At 40.9% G+C, this 14,644-nt stretch overlaps 3 protein-coding genes across 11 annotated transcripts in view; 1 reads left to right on the top strand and 2 right to left on the bottom strand.

Annotated features, from left to right (window-relative positions):
• The window catches only part of SLC41A2 (solute carrier family 41 member 2), a 58,624-nt gene extending 57,603 nt beyond the window's left edge, over positions 1–1,021 (bottom strand). For 2 of the 5 annotated variants that reach the window (XM_040560199.1, XM_040560209.1), the window contains exon 1: positions 789–919. The gene's annotated coding sequence lies outside the window, so the exon portion shown is untranslated. Of the gene's footprint in view, positions 1–788 lie in introns of all 5 variants that reach the window. The other 3 variants (XM_040560180.1, XM_040560189.1, XM_040560217.1) reach the window with 3 other exon arrangements.
• Positions 353–6,755, top strand: NOPCHAP1 (NOP protein chaperone 1). 4 transcript variants are annotated; one of them, XM_040560258.1, is made up of 5 exons: positions 353–478; positions 1,184–2,349; positions 3,552–3,638; positions 4,919–5,055; positions 6,080–6,755. In XM_040560258.1, the coding sequence occupies exons 2-5, from the start codon at positions 2,334–2,336 to the stop codon at positions 6,260–6,262; spliced, it is 423 nt and encodes a 140-aa protein (XP_040416192.1). In that variant the 5' UTR covers positions 353–478; positions 1,184–2,333; the 3' UTR covers positions 6,263–6,755. The 4 variants fall into 4 exon arrangements, with proteins under 4 accessions (XP_040416192.1, XP_040416182.1, XP_040416165.1 ...); XM_040560248.1 differs by having other exon boundaries at positions 357–478; positions 1,184–2,830; XM_040560231.1 differs by lacking the exon at positions 1,184–2,349 and having other exon boundaries at positions 372–543.
• Positions 6,252–14,644, bottom strand: part of ALDH1L2 (aldehyde dehydrogenase 1 family member L2) — a 34,783-nt gene continuing 26,390 nt past the window's right edge. For both annotated transcript variants that reach the window (XM_040560158.1, XM_040560165.1), the window contains exons 19-23: positions 13,305–13,403; positions 12,374–12,539; positions 10,987–11,092; positions 9,657–9,856; positions 6,252–8,615 (exon numbers count right to left, since the gene is read on the bottom strand). In XM_040560158.1, coding sequence (XP_040416092.1) covers positions 8,560–8,615; positions 9,657–9,856; positions 10,987–11,092; positions 12,374–12,539; positions 13,305–13,403 — 627 coding nt within the window. In that variant the 3' untranslated portion in view covers positions 6,252–8,559. The remainder of the gene's footprint in view (positions 8,616–9,656; positions 9,857–10,986; positions 11,093–12,373; positions 12,540–13,304; positions 13,404–14,644) is intronic.

The raw sequence follows: 14,644 nt of genomic DNA, 5'->3' as shown, positions 1-14,644 counted from the left end.
GAAGACTTTATTTTTTTCCCTGTATCTTTATGATTTATTACTGATACTAAGACTAAACAATAATTTAACTTTATATGCTGCACTTATCAGAGCCTGGCTAATATATTGTGGTCTATAATCTAGGATAAAATGTTAGCGAAGAGGACACGATTGCATCTTGGACAGCACGGGGCGGGAGGTAACGATAATATTTACTGAAATTAGGGAAAGTGGTTGCAGCTCCTACTTGAACGTAATTGAGAATTAATGATAGAGTGGAGGAAATGACAGAAAGCTCTTATGTTTTGGCAGGAGAGGACGGAAAGAGCGCAAGTGTTGTGTCACCACATGTTAATCGCAAAGCTTGTAGACAAAAAAAAGAAAGGAAAGAAAGAAGGAAGAAGGTGATGGCTGCAGGCTGCACGCCTCCTGTTCGGGCAGAAGCTCCTTGCTTTTCCAGCGACCCCAGCCAGATCCCGGCGCAGCTGAAGGGCGCCAGGTGGGACCAGCACCGCGAGGGAGATGCGGGGAGCGCCGGGCGCCGGCTGTGCCTCCACGGACCCGGTACCGTGCAGAGCAGCCTCAGGGCAGGCCACAGCACCGGGGCCGAGCGCAGGGGCAGGCTGCGGGGCCGCCTCACCCCGCAGCACCCTGCCGGGCCCCCGCGGCTCCGCCCGGCGGGGAAACTTTCCCGACCCCCCCCTCCCCCGGGGGGGGGGCGGCGGCTGGCCGGCCGGCCGCCCCTTACCCGTCCCCCCCGTCCCCGTCACCCCCGTCCCCTCCGTCCCCTTCCCCTCGCCGCCCCTCACCTGGGCGAGGCGGGCAGCGGCCGGCGGGGCCGCTCCATCGCGGCGGTGACAGCTGCGGGCGAGGTGAGCGGCGCCGCACCGAGCAGGCGCGGAAGCGGCGGGCGGGCGGGCGGCCCCCGCGATGATGTGGCCCCGTGATGCGCCGCCGCCACCGGCAGCCCGCAGCCGGCGGAGGGGAAGGGGCCGGGCGGCGACGGCCGCCACCCGCCCGCTGCTCCGCCGCTGAGGGGGGCGCCCCGCAGCCCCCGGGGAGCCCAAGGGGCGGCGGAGGCAGCCCTGGCCTCGGGGAGGGGGGAAGGTTTCCTGGCAGAGCTTTCCGAGTCAGCAGTTTTTGCTTTACTTTGGAATTTTTATTTTTATTTTTGCTACTGGAACATTTTCATTCTGTCCTGCAGGGTGGTTAAAAATAGCTTCCGAAGAAACGGGGTTTTCTGGGTATTTGGGTCAGCTGAAATATTCTGGCTCTTGTCAGGCCGCCTACCCTTCCCTCAACACCAAGCGCTTGAGTGCAAGTCCATGCATACCACGCCTGCAATCAACTGCCCATCTCAAATGAAGCGCCACTCACTGACTCGCTGTATGGCCAAGGCGTTGCTGGGCCCTGTTAATCAACCCTCAAAACCCTCGTCTGGAAGCACACTTGCTTTTTTAGCTTAGTGTATTAAAATGGTGGAGCCGGCTGAATCTGTGCGGTTGTTACCGTTGTTGGTGTTATTCCCCGACAGCTGCTCCGCACTTCAAAGCACTGGGGATGCCTGAAGTGGAAAGTGAAAGAGAAGAAAGAGGAAGGAAAGGCAACCTGGATTTAATGATGGTGGCAGCAGCCAAGCCTGCAGTGTCTTTTTTCCTTTCTGTCGACAGACCAGAAGAGAGCACGGGCAAGGCACCAAGTATCTGCCATCGGCTGGAGCTAGCTGCCTCAAGGTGCGTGGAAAAGCAGCAGCTCAAGCACAGGACGATGTATTCGCAGGACAGCAGCCAAAACGCTCTGCACTGCAGCAGAGGCACACAAAGCATCACCGTGAGCTCCAAGTCGAGACTGCATTGAAGGAATGAAGCAGCCCAAACCTTTGGGCTATCAGTTCTGTGGGCTACAGGAGCTGTTGTCCCCTGGCCTCATGACAGCCACATGCACCTGCACCTTGTGCTATGTAGCTTCAGTACCCAGCTGGGTGCTGTGCAAACCAAGTAAAGCGTGCTTCTGCTACTGGTATTGCCGACCGCGGCTTGGAATATACGAGAATAGCACCTGAGGGTGCTGTTCCTGGCTTTTCTCATTGCTTGCTTGGGCATCTTGCGCAACTCACCTCATCGCACCCTGCCAGAGGTTCCTTGGCAGCACCGTGTCCCTCCCTCCGCTCAAGTTGCTTTGTACCCATGGATGAAATGTCTTACTTGGGGCTCATGTATGGTTATTCTGGGCTGGGAGCAAATTCAGAGGGCCTCAGTGTTTTGTGGCCCACCACTAAATAACTCAGTCCTCAGCACCTGTCAGTCTTCAAGAGCAGGCAGAGGGATCCTTCTTGGAAGCTGGAATTCTGGAGCATGGCTGGGCAGAAAGGTGCAAACCAGGCAGCAAATTCAAAAAATTTCACATCTCCTACTAGAACAATAGTTACCTGATTACTCCTTGTACTCATGTTGGGCCTGGACATCCCATCTCCTCTCTTAGGAAGCACTCAGTTCTCGTTTTAGGGCTTTCCCGTTGCCCAGCTTACAGACAGGGCCGGGAGCTGCGGAACAGCCCCCAGCTGAACCTGGCAGCTGCAGCACTTGCTTTTCCAAACGACAACTACAATTCCCTCAGGATCCCACATTTGACTCCCCAGATTCCGATCATAAAAACGGGAAAGTTACCAAAAAATCCCACGAAGATTCCAAAGCCCTTTTTAAAATTATTTTTCGCTTTGGAGCGCACCCCCCCGGGAGCCCGCCAGGGGTCGCTGAGGGGCCTTCCCCGGCCGCCATTTTCCGGCCGGGTGCGCGCATGGCGGCGGCGCCGGGCGCCTCCCGGGAGCTGCTGGCCGCGGGGCGCCGCCCAGGTGAGCGGCCGATACGGGGCCGGGGAGGGGGCGGCGGGACCCCCGTGCTCGGGGAGGGGGCAGCGCCGCCACCCCTCTTCAGCTGGGCCTCCGGGCCTGTAGCCGGGATGCCCCCCGCCTCGGCCGGCAGCGGGGAGCCGGCCCCAGCCGCAGCCCGGGGGAGCTCCGGTTTGCGAAGTAAATCTTTGAGAAAGGCTTTGAAATGACTGCTGGGCAGACCAGTGCTCTGTGTAGTCTGGTAGCCTTTCTCCCAGCAGCTGCGGTAGCACGTGATACCGGGGGCTTTTTAACTTGAGCGCTGTCTGCTGCTGTTCTTGTAATTGCTGTGTCTGTAGTTGTAGGGTAGGGCTGCTGGAGGGCACGTTCCTTCCGCTCAGTCCCACGGGACCTGATTGTGACTGCTGCCCTGAGTTCGTCTAACTCCGTTTTGTACCTGCTGATCCATCTGCTTTCACACTCTTTGTGGTAGCAAGTTCTAGATACTCACTCCCTGTTGCGTACAGAGGTACTGACGTGTCCCATCCCAAGCAAACGTGAAAAAACAGCATTTGCAGGAAAGCAGAGTGGAATTTCTGGAGGCAGAGATGGCTGAATTAGTCCTCATCTGTTTAGGTTTGGTGTAGAGAGGGGGGAGAAGGAGCAGCAAGAGAAGATCTTCACACTTAAAACGTGAGATTTGTGGTTGGTGCAGGTAAACATTTAAGCACCCGTTTGTTTCCAGGGCTAGAAGAAACATTACTGATTAGTTCAAAACGTAGCAGTAAGAAGGCCACAACTTTACAGACGGTTAGGATGCCAAGGAGTAATGGTAAGTATAACTGCTTCTGGGGCAGTGGCAACTACTAGGTATTTCATTTAACATAATTTAATGTTTAATACTTTAACAGTTTAACATTCTTTTGCATCTGTGAATCTGCAACTATTTCCTTGCATTGGTAAAGGGAGAAACTCTCATGTTCTGTTTTGTTGGTGTTAGATTCTTTGTTGCAGTTACACCTCCTACAGGTTTATTATGTAACTGCTGTTTCTGCAAAACTTGATATGCTGTGCTAGGTGTTGCAGTTTTAAGTTTTAGAGACTTATGCTTAGAGAAAAATTCCAATGTCTGCATACAGTGAATTAGCTAGGCTGTACCTTTGGTCTTCATTTAGTCAGCTACTTTCAAATTCATGCATGTTATGTGGATAATTTTAATAACTTATTTTTTAATGAATGTTCTGCCAGAATTATTAAGCCAGACCATATAATATTTCATTCATAACAAATTAATTGGAATGCATGTCTTTATGAAAATGACAACATTTCAGATGTACATTATGCCTGTTAGACTTGCATGGGGCTCATTCAGAATAGTACGTATTACTTCACAGAGAATGAAAACTAGTAACTGATTGATCTGTATGTGTGGAGCAAAGATTACCTGAAGAAAGTCTGGAGGCAGGTGAAGATTCTCTTTTTCCACATGGAGAAGAGATGGGTGTGATTCTGCTAATTACAGTGATTATCTTAAAATTGTCGGGAAGTCCACAACGAGCTTAGAGGGAGACTTCTGTAGAGGACAAGTGCGTTATACTTCAACCTAGATCATCTGTCTCTCTCCCACCATCTTAATTTCAGAGCCCTTTTTGGTAATCGTATTACTTTATTTTGTGTAGCATGACATCTGTGCTACAGCTAATTTTTCTGTCATCTTTGAGTCCTTCAGTCTATACTTTGTAAGGGAAGAAAGGAGGACATAATTTTATTTCCATTGGAGGTAATGCTGATGTGGAAGTTTCTCAAGATGCCATTCAATGTGTATTTTAAACCATGGCATTTACTAGCCACATTTTGTTTTAAGAATACAAATGGAATTGTAGGTGCGATTTCTTCACCCGTACCAGATGCTGACGAATTCTGTGTCTTTTTGCAATTTATGTCTTGGGAAATTGAATATTATAAAGAATCCTGCTATTAAAACATAAGATGACAATTGGACATTACAATTGAAATGGAATCTGTTTAGAAGCTCAGATTTCTGAGGTATAAATGTATAAGTGATTATGTGTCTTTTTATAGATATGCAGGTGGTAATTATTTCTGTTTCAGTTTTGGACAGAGTACAGAGCTTTTTACCACAGATGGCGCATGCAAATGATGAGCTAAGAAGAAAAATGGTAACAGCACCAGCTCATCAATTTGATATTGAAAATCTAGATGACACCACAGAAAAAGTTATAGAAATGGTAAATACTATATATTTGGTTCTATACAATAAATTTAGAAACAAGTAAAATAATCCTCTGATCTTAGAAAGAACTAGGCTGAAGAACAGTGAAAAAACAAAGTGGATTATGAGAATTGTTGTAACATGCTGATATGACATGGGTAACGGGCAGGATTTTAAAAAGATTTTTGATATGGCAACATCTGAAAAAAGTCTTGGCTTTATAATAAACGAGCTAGGAGACCTAATCATTAATAGCATAGTGCTATTTGCAGATCATGTAAGAAATGTATTTGCATAATAAATATGTATCCTATATTTTGTATTTATACATGTATTTATATACATGTATATATTTATGTGTGCATTTAGTGTATTTAACATATTTTGTATAAATATATATTCCTGTATTTTGCCTTGCAGCATACAGGAAGTTTTTGAGGTGAGAACTGTCGGTTTAAGACAGATGTTTTCACAGAAAAAAAAAAAAAAAACAGACCTCAAATCATAGCTCTGCATATGGAAATATGCAATCATTTTTTGCTTCAGAAAATATCCTGGTGATTTAAACTACTTGCTACTTTGCGTTGATGGCTGTAGTACCATCAATAATACTAGATTATATTATTTACATTCATAAATATATAAACACTTCATATGCATATATCACGACCCCTTTATGCATTAAGTGGTTTGATTTAAATTCTTCACTGAATATTAGTTTTGATGCTTACTGCTCACCAGTTTAAACTTCTAATTTAGACTGAGTTCAGCTATGTATTCAGTTCTCTCTTTTATAATGATACAAAAATGCCCTTATGTTTGTTATTAGGCAATAAAATTACAACTTTTATATTTAGGAATCTGCTTATGATACCTGTCATAATCATAGAAGAAGCCAAAATTCTAACTGTGGTTGTGGTTTTCTTATGCTAGTAGGGTTGATTGATTTGTTTTCTTTATATTTTACTCAAATGATAGAAGTGATATAGAAATGTATAATGTGTTAACTCAGTTTTGTTTTTGTTTTTATTTTTTTCCAGAATGTGGCAGTAGTTGAACTGAGTGGCTCTGATACGGATGAGGAGATACTAACTTCAGAAGATGACTTGGAATCTGGAGATGACTGTACAACTGATGAAGTGACAATACACAACATTAAGTTCCCTAAACAAAAGGGAGAAAAGGGCAAAATAGAAATTTTGGACAGCAAAGTGAATGAGTAAATCCATTTTTATTTTACTTTTTTTTAAAAGAAAAAACAAACAAACTGTTTTCTTTCTTTGACAATTTGGCCCTTAAAACTACCGTGTTTTTTGCATCACCAATGTGACGCAAAATGTGACACTTCCCAGGATCACATAAAATGCTATAGTTTACATAGAGGAAAATTCAGGATCTACTCATGACTCTGAGGCAAGCTGCATCTCTGAAGATTGAGTACTGTCTTATTCATCAAACAAAATGGAAATTCCAAGCTTCATCATGAGGTTAGACAAAGAAAGTGGCTAGAATTTGGGGCACTTGAACAGGAAGGCGTGCTGCAGAGCTATTTAAGAACTGTTGCTTTGTTGAATAAAGATTTTTGTAGTGTGCTTAAAATAAATATTCGCTTCAAGGGGAGGAAAGAGGTAACTAGGAGAAAAATATTTTATTTCTTTTATATGGTGTCCTGTGAAATGTTATGTACTGTCTTCAGTATTAAACGTTACCTTAAAGTACATCAGAGGTTGTCTACATTGCACTCATGATAGTAGCTGTTGAACACCAAAGCAGTGGTTGGAGCCATTTCAAGATGAGGTAGCACGGTAAAGGACAGCTTTGTAACAAGCCATGACTTGAGAGAGTTTGATAAAGGATTACTTATTCTTCTTGGCTTGCACTGAGTTATGGGTGGGTTGCTGCTAGTCCCTGAACTAGCTCATATCTGCAATGTTTGTGGCTATAGTGTAGATATCCTTGGTACTTACATGGTTAAGTCTGCCTTTGTGGTGTTACAACTGCTCTAAGCCACACTTCTAATCTCCCACTTTCTCTACCACGCTTCTGTCCTCTCCATTTGGTTAACAACTGCCATTGCCAGAAGAATAAGAAGGTTAATTTTCAGTATGCCGGTACTGAGGTTGAACTAGCTTGAAACAGTTGTGGAACTGTAATCAGTGAAGTTATGTCTTATTCGTACTCTCCTCAGATTGATCAAATACAATGATTTGGGCTGTTGAATTTACTTTACAGACGGCTTTGCATTTCAGAAGAATCTATGATGCTCCTGGATATCACAGTTTGTTTCTTAAAGGAACTTTGTATTTTCTACACCATTAAAGTAAAATTTTCCATATTGTATTTACTCAAATATTAAATTTAAAATATCATGACTTGAAACCTGCAATTATTTACACCATTTATTTTAAATCCAGCACTTAATTCTAGAGTTTTATGATCTGTTTGGTAGTGTTTCTGATTAGAAATTACAAGGATTCTGGTCTTTCACAGTGTGGCTTCTTAAAAATGGAAGGGGGGCACGATTCACTGAGATTAGCTGGTTAAGTCACCGAGTATTTTAGGGAATGGAAAGGATGGGAATCAAAGAATGGGGCTGCTACTTTTAATGGTAGCTCACAGATCATATTAAACTCTAGGTGGAGTTGCAGACTAAGAAGAGCAAGCAGTCCTAGTAGGTTTAGTTTGTTAGATAAGGTCTTGATCTGTTCGGAAAGCTTCAAACTGAAGAAAGTTTGAAAGCCAATGTCTTAACTCAGTCATTTTAAAATAGATTTTCCAGTAGGTTAATATAAAACGGTGATAACAGTCCATCTGCACAGACACAAAGTGATTTTAATCTGTTAGTGTAAACACCTTTCAAACTGCAGGCAGATCACGTGTTCCATATTAACAAAAAGATAGAAAATATTTTCAGGTAACTTTAGCTTGATATGCATAGTTTTAACACTGATGTTGAACTCTGTATGTGTTATACAAAGATCATAGTAAGTGCACTTTCTTGCATTGATTTACTAATGGCACAAAGGTTTTCTGTACTGCTGAAGAATCACCAGAGCAGAATGTTTAATTGCTACTGTAAAACTTGAACTCGTTTATAGCAAAAATGACATAATATGCATATTTTAGTTCAACTTTAAGTCAAGCTTTATGACTAAGGATTAAAAATGATCATGTAGATACTATGTTCACACAAATAAGTAGTAGGCATGTGAGAACTTATCCTTCAGTTGTGGTTTGGCTTATTTTTTAAAATACTTTTTTTTTTTTTTTTTTTGCTTGTGCTTACAACTGCTACTGTTGCTGGATAATTTAAATAACTTCAGGTTAATTCCCAAATACCTTTGTCTTTCAGTGAGACTAAAATTTGGACCTGATTTACAGAAATTTATCTATGGAATGGGTGTATTCTTTTTTTCTAGTTGTAACACTGCAGACAGCATATCCTGGGCATGGTATTAAGTGCTTTGTGGAGTCCTTAAGATTAAAACTTTGCCAAAAGTTTACTTTCCAAGTGAGGCTGTTAATATTCCACAGTGATGGCCTTTGTTCTGAGATATTCATGAAGAGCTTCTTCACCTGCACAAGCACAATATTAATCAGTTAGAACAGCAGCTAAATGAGAGAAAGCTGTCAGAGAACATAACTATATCATTAAAGAAAAAATCAAAATGCTGTAGCCAAGATTTGAGTCCTTAACAAATGATGAGAAACTAATTAGTTTACCCTCCCCCTTAGATTTACAGAACTGGTTTAACAAAAAGAGACCGAACCCAACAACTGTGGAAAGAAAACAGCTGGAATTTAAGCAGCAGTCACTTGGGTGGGATTGAAGTGGCAGCAATCTCTAGAGGGCAACTGGGGGGGGGGGGGGGGGACACTCGTAGTTGAATTTAAGAAGTTTGGTTTGCCTTTAAGTTTCCAGATAAAAATTCTGTGTAGAAGTTTTTGATCTTCCTTTTTTTTTTTTTCCTGATAATATTAATCATTTTGGTTTCTACAAATGTCTGATAGTTGCTAGAAATTCAAATGGCAAAAATCTGTTGCATTACTGTGAAAAAAATTTCTTTACTTTTTCACTGCCATGAGGCTTGATCTGTCCAGACTTGTAAAGTTTCTTTGCTAGACTAAACCTGACTTTTTTTTGAAACTTTTTGGAAAGAAAATATCTTCATGCAATCTTTCTCAGTGCTCACTGGCAGATTTTGATGACATTTTGAGGCATAATGAAATTTCTGAAGCTCTTACACTTACAAATTTAGAGGAGAGACCTAAATTAACATCCTTTCTGAGGGAAAGGAAAGAAGATTTTGGCCAATACCTTTGCTGCTTTACAGCATTTTGTAACCTGCGGGCAGCTCTGGACAAGCTGTTGTTTGACTGCTTGAGAGGAATATTCTCTATGCTGTAGCATTACTTCACATTTGTACAGGAGGGACTGAATTGGAGGTATTGAGGTGGGAGTATTGTACGGATGGGAGAGGAATTAGATCTCTACCTGGAGGAGTGTGGGAGATGCAGGTAACACATCCATAGCTTTTGTTTTAGTAGTTCATGGCTAAAGTTGTTTTTTCATTGATTTGGACTATCAGATAAGAAATGAGGTAGAGAACAACTTACCTAAATCTTTTCCAAAGCCAGACTGTTTAAATCCACCAAATGGTGCTGCCACATCTGTTTTGTTATATGTATTTATAAAAACTGTCCCAGCTTCTAGCTTTTCACTGATATAGAGTGCTTTGCTTATGTCTTTTGTGAAAACGCCTGAAGCTAAACCATATTCTGTGGTGTTTGCCCGTCGCAGCACTCCATCAACATCCCTGTGGGAGAAAAAATTGATTTAATTGCTAGGAGGTAAAATAAACAAGTATTAGCAAGCTTTCACCTTCATTTTCATTGAAGCACCTTTTCCCATGCGCTCTCTTCTCCAGTTAGCTTTGTGTGTCTACTTTTGTGACTACTCTGTGTGTCAATCTGTCAGATTTAAGGAAATTCATACACTTGCTTCAAATTTATAAAGCTTGTGTTTACATTTCTATGTGTAAGACTACACTAAGAAATGTCAAATGAAAAGTTGCACTACACATACTAACTTTGCTCAGCTACAACACAACCTGGGGATTAGAGCAATACGAAAACATTTGTAAAGCAGAGCTTGGCAGCAGGTTTATGAATCAGTTTGCCAAAATTTGCAAGTTAATGGAGAATAAATGTTGAATCTCAGCCTTCTGTTTTGACACATCTTTTCAGGACATGTTCAGAGTGCTATTTCCTGATTGTATTTCTTCTCCATATACCTTCAAAGTTAAAACTTCAAAAACTTGTTATAGTCCTTTTTTGCTATGCATAAGTTGTAGATATAAAGGGGTATCTGTGTGGCCAGTTCTTCGATGCACTTTGATACTGCAGCAAAATGAAACCTGGTGGAAATAAGTTACATAATGTTTTTATATAAGGTTATCTCATCTGTTTGTAAATAATTCCTATGATATAAAATGATTTTGTGGGCTGCCAGTTTTAATAGCTTTCAGTTACAAAAAAAAAAGTGCCAGTCTGGTCCAATGCACAAAAATGCTGTGCAGTCCTTTGTGACAAAGAGAATAAGCAATTACACTGGGAAAAAAAAATACACATTTTGCAATTTGATCAAGCTGTCGCAATTATATAAGCTCCGGTAAAAATGTTACATTAAATACCAAGTCTTATTTAAGAAGTGGTACTTGGGGTTGCCTTCTATTCCCTTGCACAGTTCTAATAGCATTAGTTCTATATTGGCATGGAGAAGGATACCCCATACTAAAAATTTTCAGATTTTTCAGCCAGGTCTTACAAGTTTAAACAAAATCATACTACATATTTTATCATTCCTATACTATGTATGTTATCATTTCTACGCATACGGTGAAAATGAGGAAGTAAATTTGCAAACAGTAACCAGAGGAGAACGTACCCATTTTTAAATTTGGAAATCACCATCACAGGACCAAAGGACTCTTCCTGGGCAATATACATATGGTCTTCAACATCTGTGAATACAGTGGGTTCCATGAAGAAACCTAAACAGAGGATAAGGCGTTATTTATTTGAGCATGGACAAAATGCTTTGTGGTTTTATCAGCCATACTGTCTGTTTTGCATACTTTGACATCGTTGGTACACTGAGACTTGAAAAAGAAAATACTAAGATTGATATGAATGAAGTATGAATAGAATCACAGAATCATCTAGGTTGGAAGAGACCTCCATGTATGAATAGAAAAGCACCAGTGAAACAGCAGCACAAGGATTAAAAGAATGGCCTTTCTTGATCGGAGCAGTAACATGCTGGTCATGCCCAGACCAGAAGGCCTGCATGCCACAAGCCCAGGTGACTCCTCAGGGGAAGACCCTGCACTATAGCAGCAGGAAGACAAGGTTATGGCACGTCACAGAGGTCACTGCTTTTCTTGTTACCCAACAGGAAGACAGACTAGCCATAAATTTCTGTATATTTCAAACAAGGAAAAACATCTGAAGGGCAGCAACTTTGCATAAGATTTATGGAGACTGAAGTAAAGAAAATTCTAAGACAAAGGCTCACCTAATAGCAACTGTTCATTTCTAAAGGGTGGAAAAAAAAATCCAAAAATTAGTTCATTGTTGCCAATCAAGAATTGTCCCGGTCTTAGACGTAAATGATCCTGGCCACCTAGATCTTGGTGAGCGAGCGTATTTCACTGTAGTGGGTAAAGTCAACTTCCAAAAATTCGTATAAATTGCGTCCTCCTTCCCGCTTAATTTTGTTACACTGATTTATTGTAGCTACAAATCTCCACTTTCTTTTTCTGTGGGGATGCATTTGTTATATTGTAAAACTCAGGCACAAATGTCTATTATTCATTTCTGATAAACAACAGATGTCCATGAGAAAACGCTGCCTTCCCATTAAACTTAATACACATATTCTTTATATAACAAAATAGGCTTTTGATAATAGTACCTAATGCAGACTCTGCCAGCAGTTTCCTCAGCCAGCTTTCGTGTTTTGTTCATCTAAATGGATATAATTATACTTACAGCTCTTGACAGGTCAATGATGTCCCAAAAAAGGCCTCAGTGCTCCATAAACAATAGGAGTAAATGATCATAAGATTCTAATACAGACTCAATTTCGTATGTTACATTTTGGTTGCACAGGATCCCTTAGTATGAGACTTGAACACTGTTCTCAAGTGCTATCTTGGGCTTACCTTGTACTGTTTCTGTGATATTGCAGCTTTATATAAAGCAGCAGAGACAAAACCACTGGCTTTTATTTAAAGTGTAAAAATTCCAAACACTTTTGAACAATACCTTACCTGGTCTACATACTTGCTTTCCTCCGTACACTAGAGTGGCTCCTTCTTTTACTCCAGTTTCACAATATTGCAGCAGCTTTTCCAAATGCGCCTTGTGATTTTGTGGACCGTGATCCGTAGATCTATCAAGTGGGTCACCAATTTTCATCTTTTTAATTTCTTCCACCTATGGGTTACCCAATTAAAATGAAGTTATATAACATGAAATGGTTGTTAAAGCAGCCAGTGATTGAGCGTGCTTTGTTGATAGTGTTTTGAAGCTTGGCTCAAACAAAGGGCTGCACTCTTAGAAGGTGAATGCTCCTCCCCTTCTAAAATGAGACTGTTTATATAGTCTTGTATTTGGTAAGCTCTGGTTACTTCTCTACGTTTTTCATGCTGTTTTCATGTACTCGTTCTCTTCTGTTATTAAGAAAGCATGTAAAATGTTAGCTTTTACCAGTGGTAAATGAGCTATCACAATAATTTCCTGGTCTTGAACTATAAAAATGAATTCTCTAATGATATGGTATGGTAACTATTGGATTTTTAAGAATGACAAGCTATGCTTCCAATATGCCTTTTTCAAAACTGCATAGCAATTTTCAATCACACAGACTGAAGTTCAGTTGTTGTTTTGATCTTACTTTCTTAGTGAAATATGAAATATCATTGAAGGTAAAATATCTACTTCAATGTCACTTATCTGTGCATTACTGATGAAAATATCTCCCTTTAGTGTCTTCCTTTTAACCCTGTAAGAGGGTCACAAGAAGTAGCATTGCCTACCCTAAGCAATAATGAGAAGTTAAACAACTGAAAATAACAAGAAATGCACGTTTCTATAAAACTAGTGGATCTTTGTGCCATGGTAACATATGGTAATATGGTAACATGGCAATATGGTAACAATGGTAATATGGTAACATGGTAACATATGGTAATATCTTACCACTTTTCTAACAAATTCATCATGGATTGACTCCTCCACAAACAGCCTGCCAGCAGCAATGCAGTTTTCTCCTTTGTTGAAATATACTGCTCCCATACCCTGATCAAAGGAAAAAAAACCACATTCATATTTATGTATTTATAGGTATCCTCTTGTTCATTCTCTCTTTTATTCTGTTCCCTTCAGATGCATTCAATGCTTGTAACACTCAAACTGTGATGTTTCATGTAAAGGGACATCATCTATGCAACAAGCAGACTAATCTTATAAGTGGCAAACACACTGCTCTGGAGACAAATGGCTTGGGATGAACCCATTAGCACTGCTCTTTTCATTTCCATCAGTGTTCCACAGAAACACCTGCTACAGCATCACATTGAAGAGAGCTAGCAGCATGACCAGAAAACATAAAACTGTGTTAATCCAGTGAGCAATACTGCTTGTGTAGATAGTCACATGTAATGGGGTGAACATTACCTCACTGTAATCTGCAGTGAACCTTCTATTTCAAGAGTGTGGATTCAGAATCAGTGCAATATGTTCCCTTTTATTTACCAAAAAATGATGCCTACTATTGTTTTTCCAGGGGTGGTAGGGAGACGGGGGAAAGAAAGGCAGGAAAAATAAAATTCCCTCAAAGTTGTTTTTTGGCTGCTGCAAAGGCCTAGAGTTTTGGCATTAGTAGGTAAGATGAGGATCATGTGCCAATGTCAAGCATGTGGCAAAAAAAAAGCACTGTTTTGAAAAAAGTCATCAATATTATGTATATCTCAGGCCAACCTCTGCATCACCCCCTCACTTCTACATGTGAAAACAGTGGTGTGACCAAGCAGTGCACTGACTGCAAAGTTTTAACTTTTATTTACACATATACTTCACTGTGCTGCCACTCAGACTCTTGTCCTGCCAACACAAGCTCAACAAATGTGGAAAGTATGTAATGGTTTCTTCCTGCTTTCTGAGACCTTCATTTAATTCTTAGTGAGCAAACCGTATCTGTTGTCATTTCATCGTCAGACCACTTGAGCAGGAAATAAGATTAAATCTAACAAATTTCTTGTTTGCTCTTTTTACTTTGAAATTTTAAATGCATTGTGGCTGGTTGGGAAGGTGACTGTGGCTGGTTGGGAAGGTGACTTATGTGATCGATGGTGAATCAAGAAGCATTGTATAGCAAAAGGGAGCTCACTGTATACTTTAGCTTACTTTCAGACTTTTATTTTTGAATCTTTTTTTTCCTTATTTTGAGTATCATATTTTGACAGAAATCATTTTTAATGTGTTAACTTGGCTGATGAAAATACTTTCTAATTATATTTCATTGTTGTGTTCTGTCTAAT

The sequence above is a fragment of the Cygnus olor genome, chromosome 1 (genome assembly GCF_009769625.2).
Source record: "Cygnus olor isolate bCygOlo1 chromosome 1, bCygOlo1.pri.v2, whole genome shotgun sequence".
In the NCBI taxonomy this organism is placed as follows: domain Eukaryota; kingdom Metazoa; phylum Chordata; class Aves; order Anseriformes; family Anatidae; genus Cygnus; species Cygnus olor.
The sequence above is the reverse complement of the archived record's forward strand: the minus strand, read 5'-3'. Positions and strand labels throughout refer to the sequence as shown.

Coding starts and splice junctions, on each gene's coding strand:
- NOPCHAP1 (XM_040560231.1), top strand. CDS start 387: ATGGCTGCAGGCTGCACGCCTCCTGTTCGGGCAGAAGCTCCTTGCTTT. Junction 3,639..4,918: donor TAGGATGCCAAGGAGTAATG/GTAAGTATAACT, acceptor TTTCTGTTTCAG/TTTTGGACAGAGTACAGAGC. Junction 5,056..6,079: donor CAGAAAAAGTTATAGAAATG/GTAAATACTATA, acceptor ATTTTTTTCCAG/AATGTGGCAGTAGTTGAACT.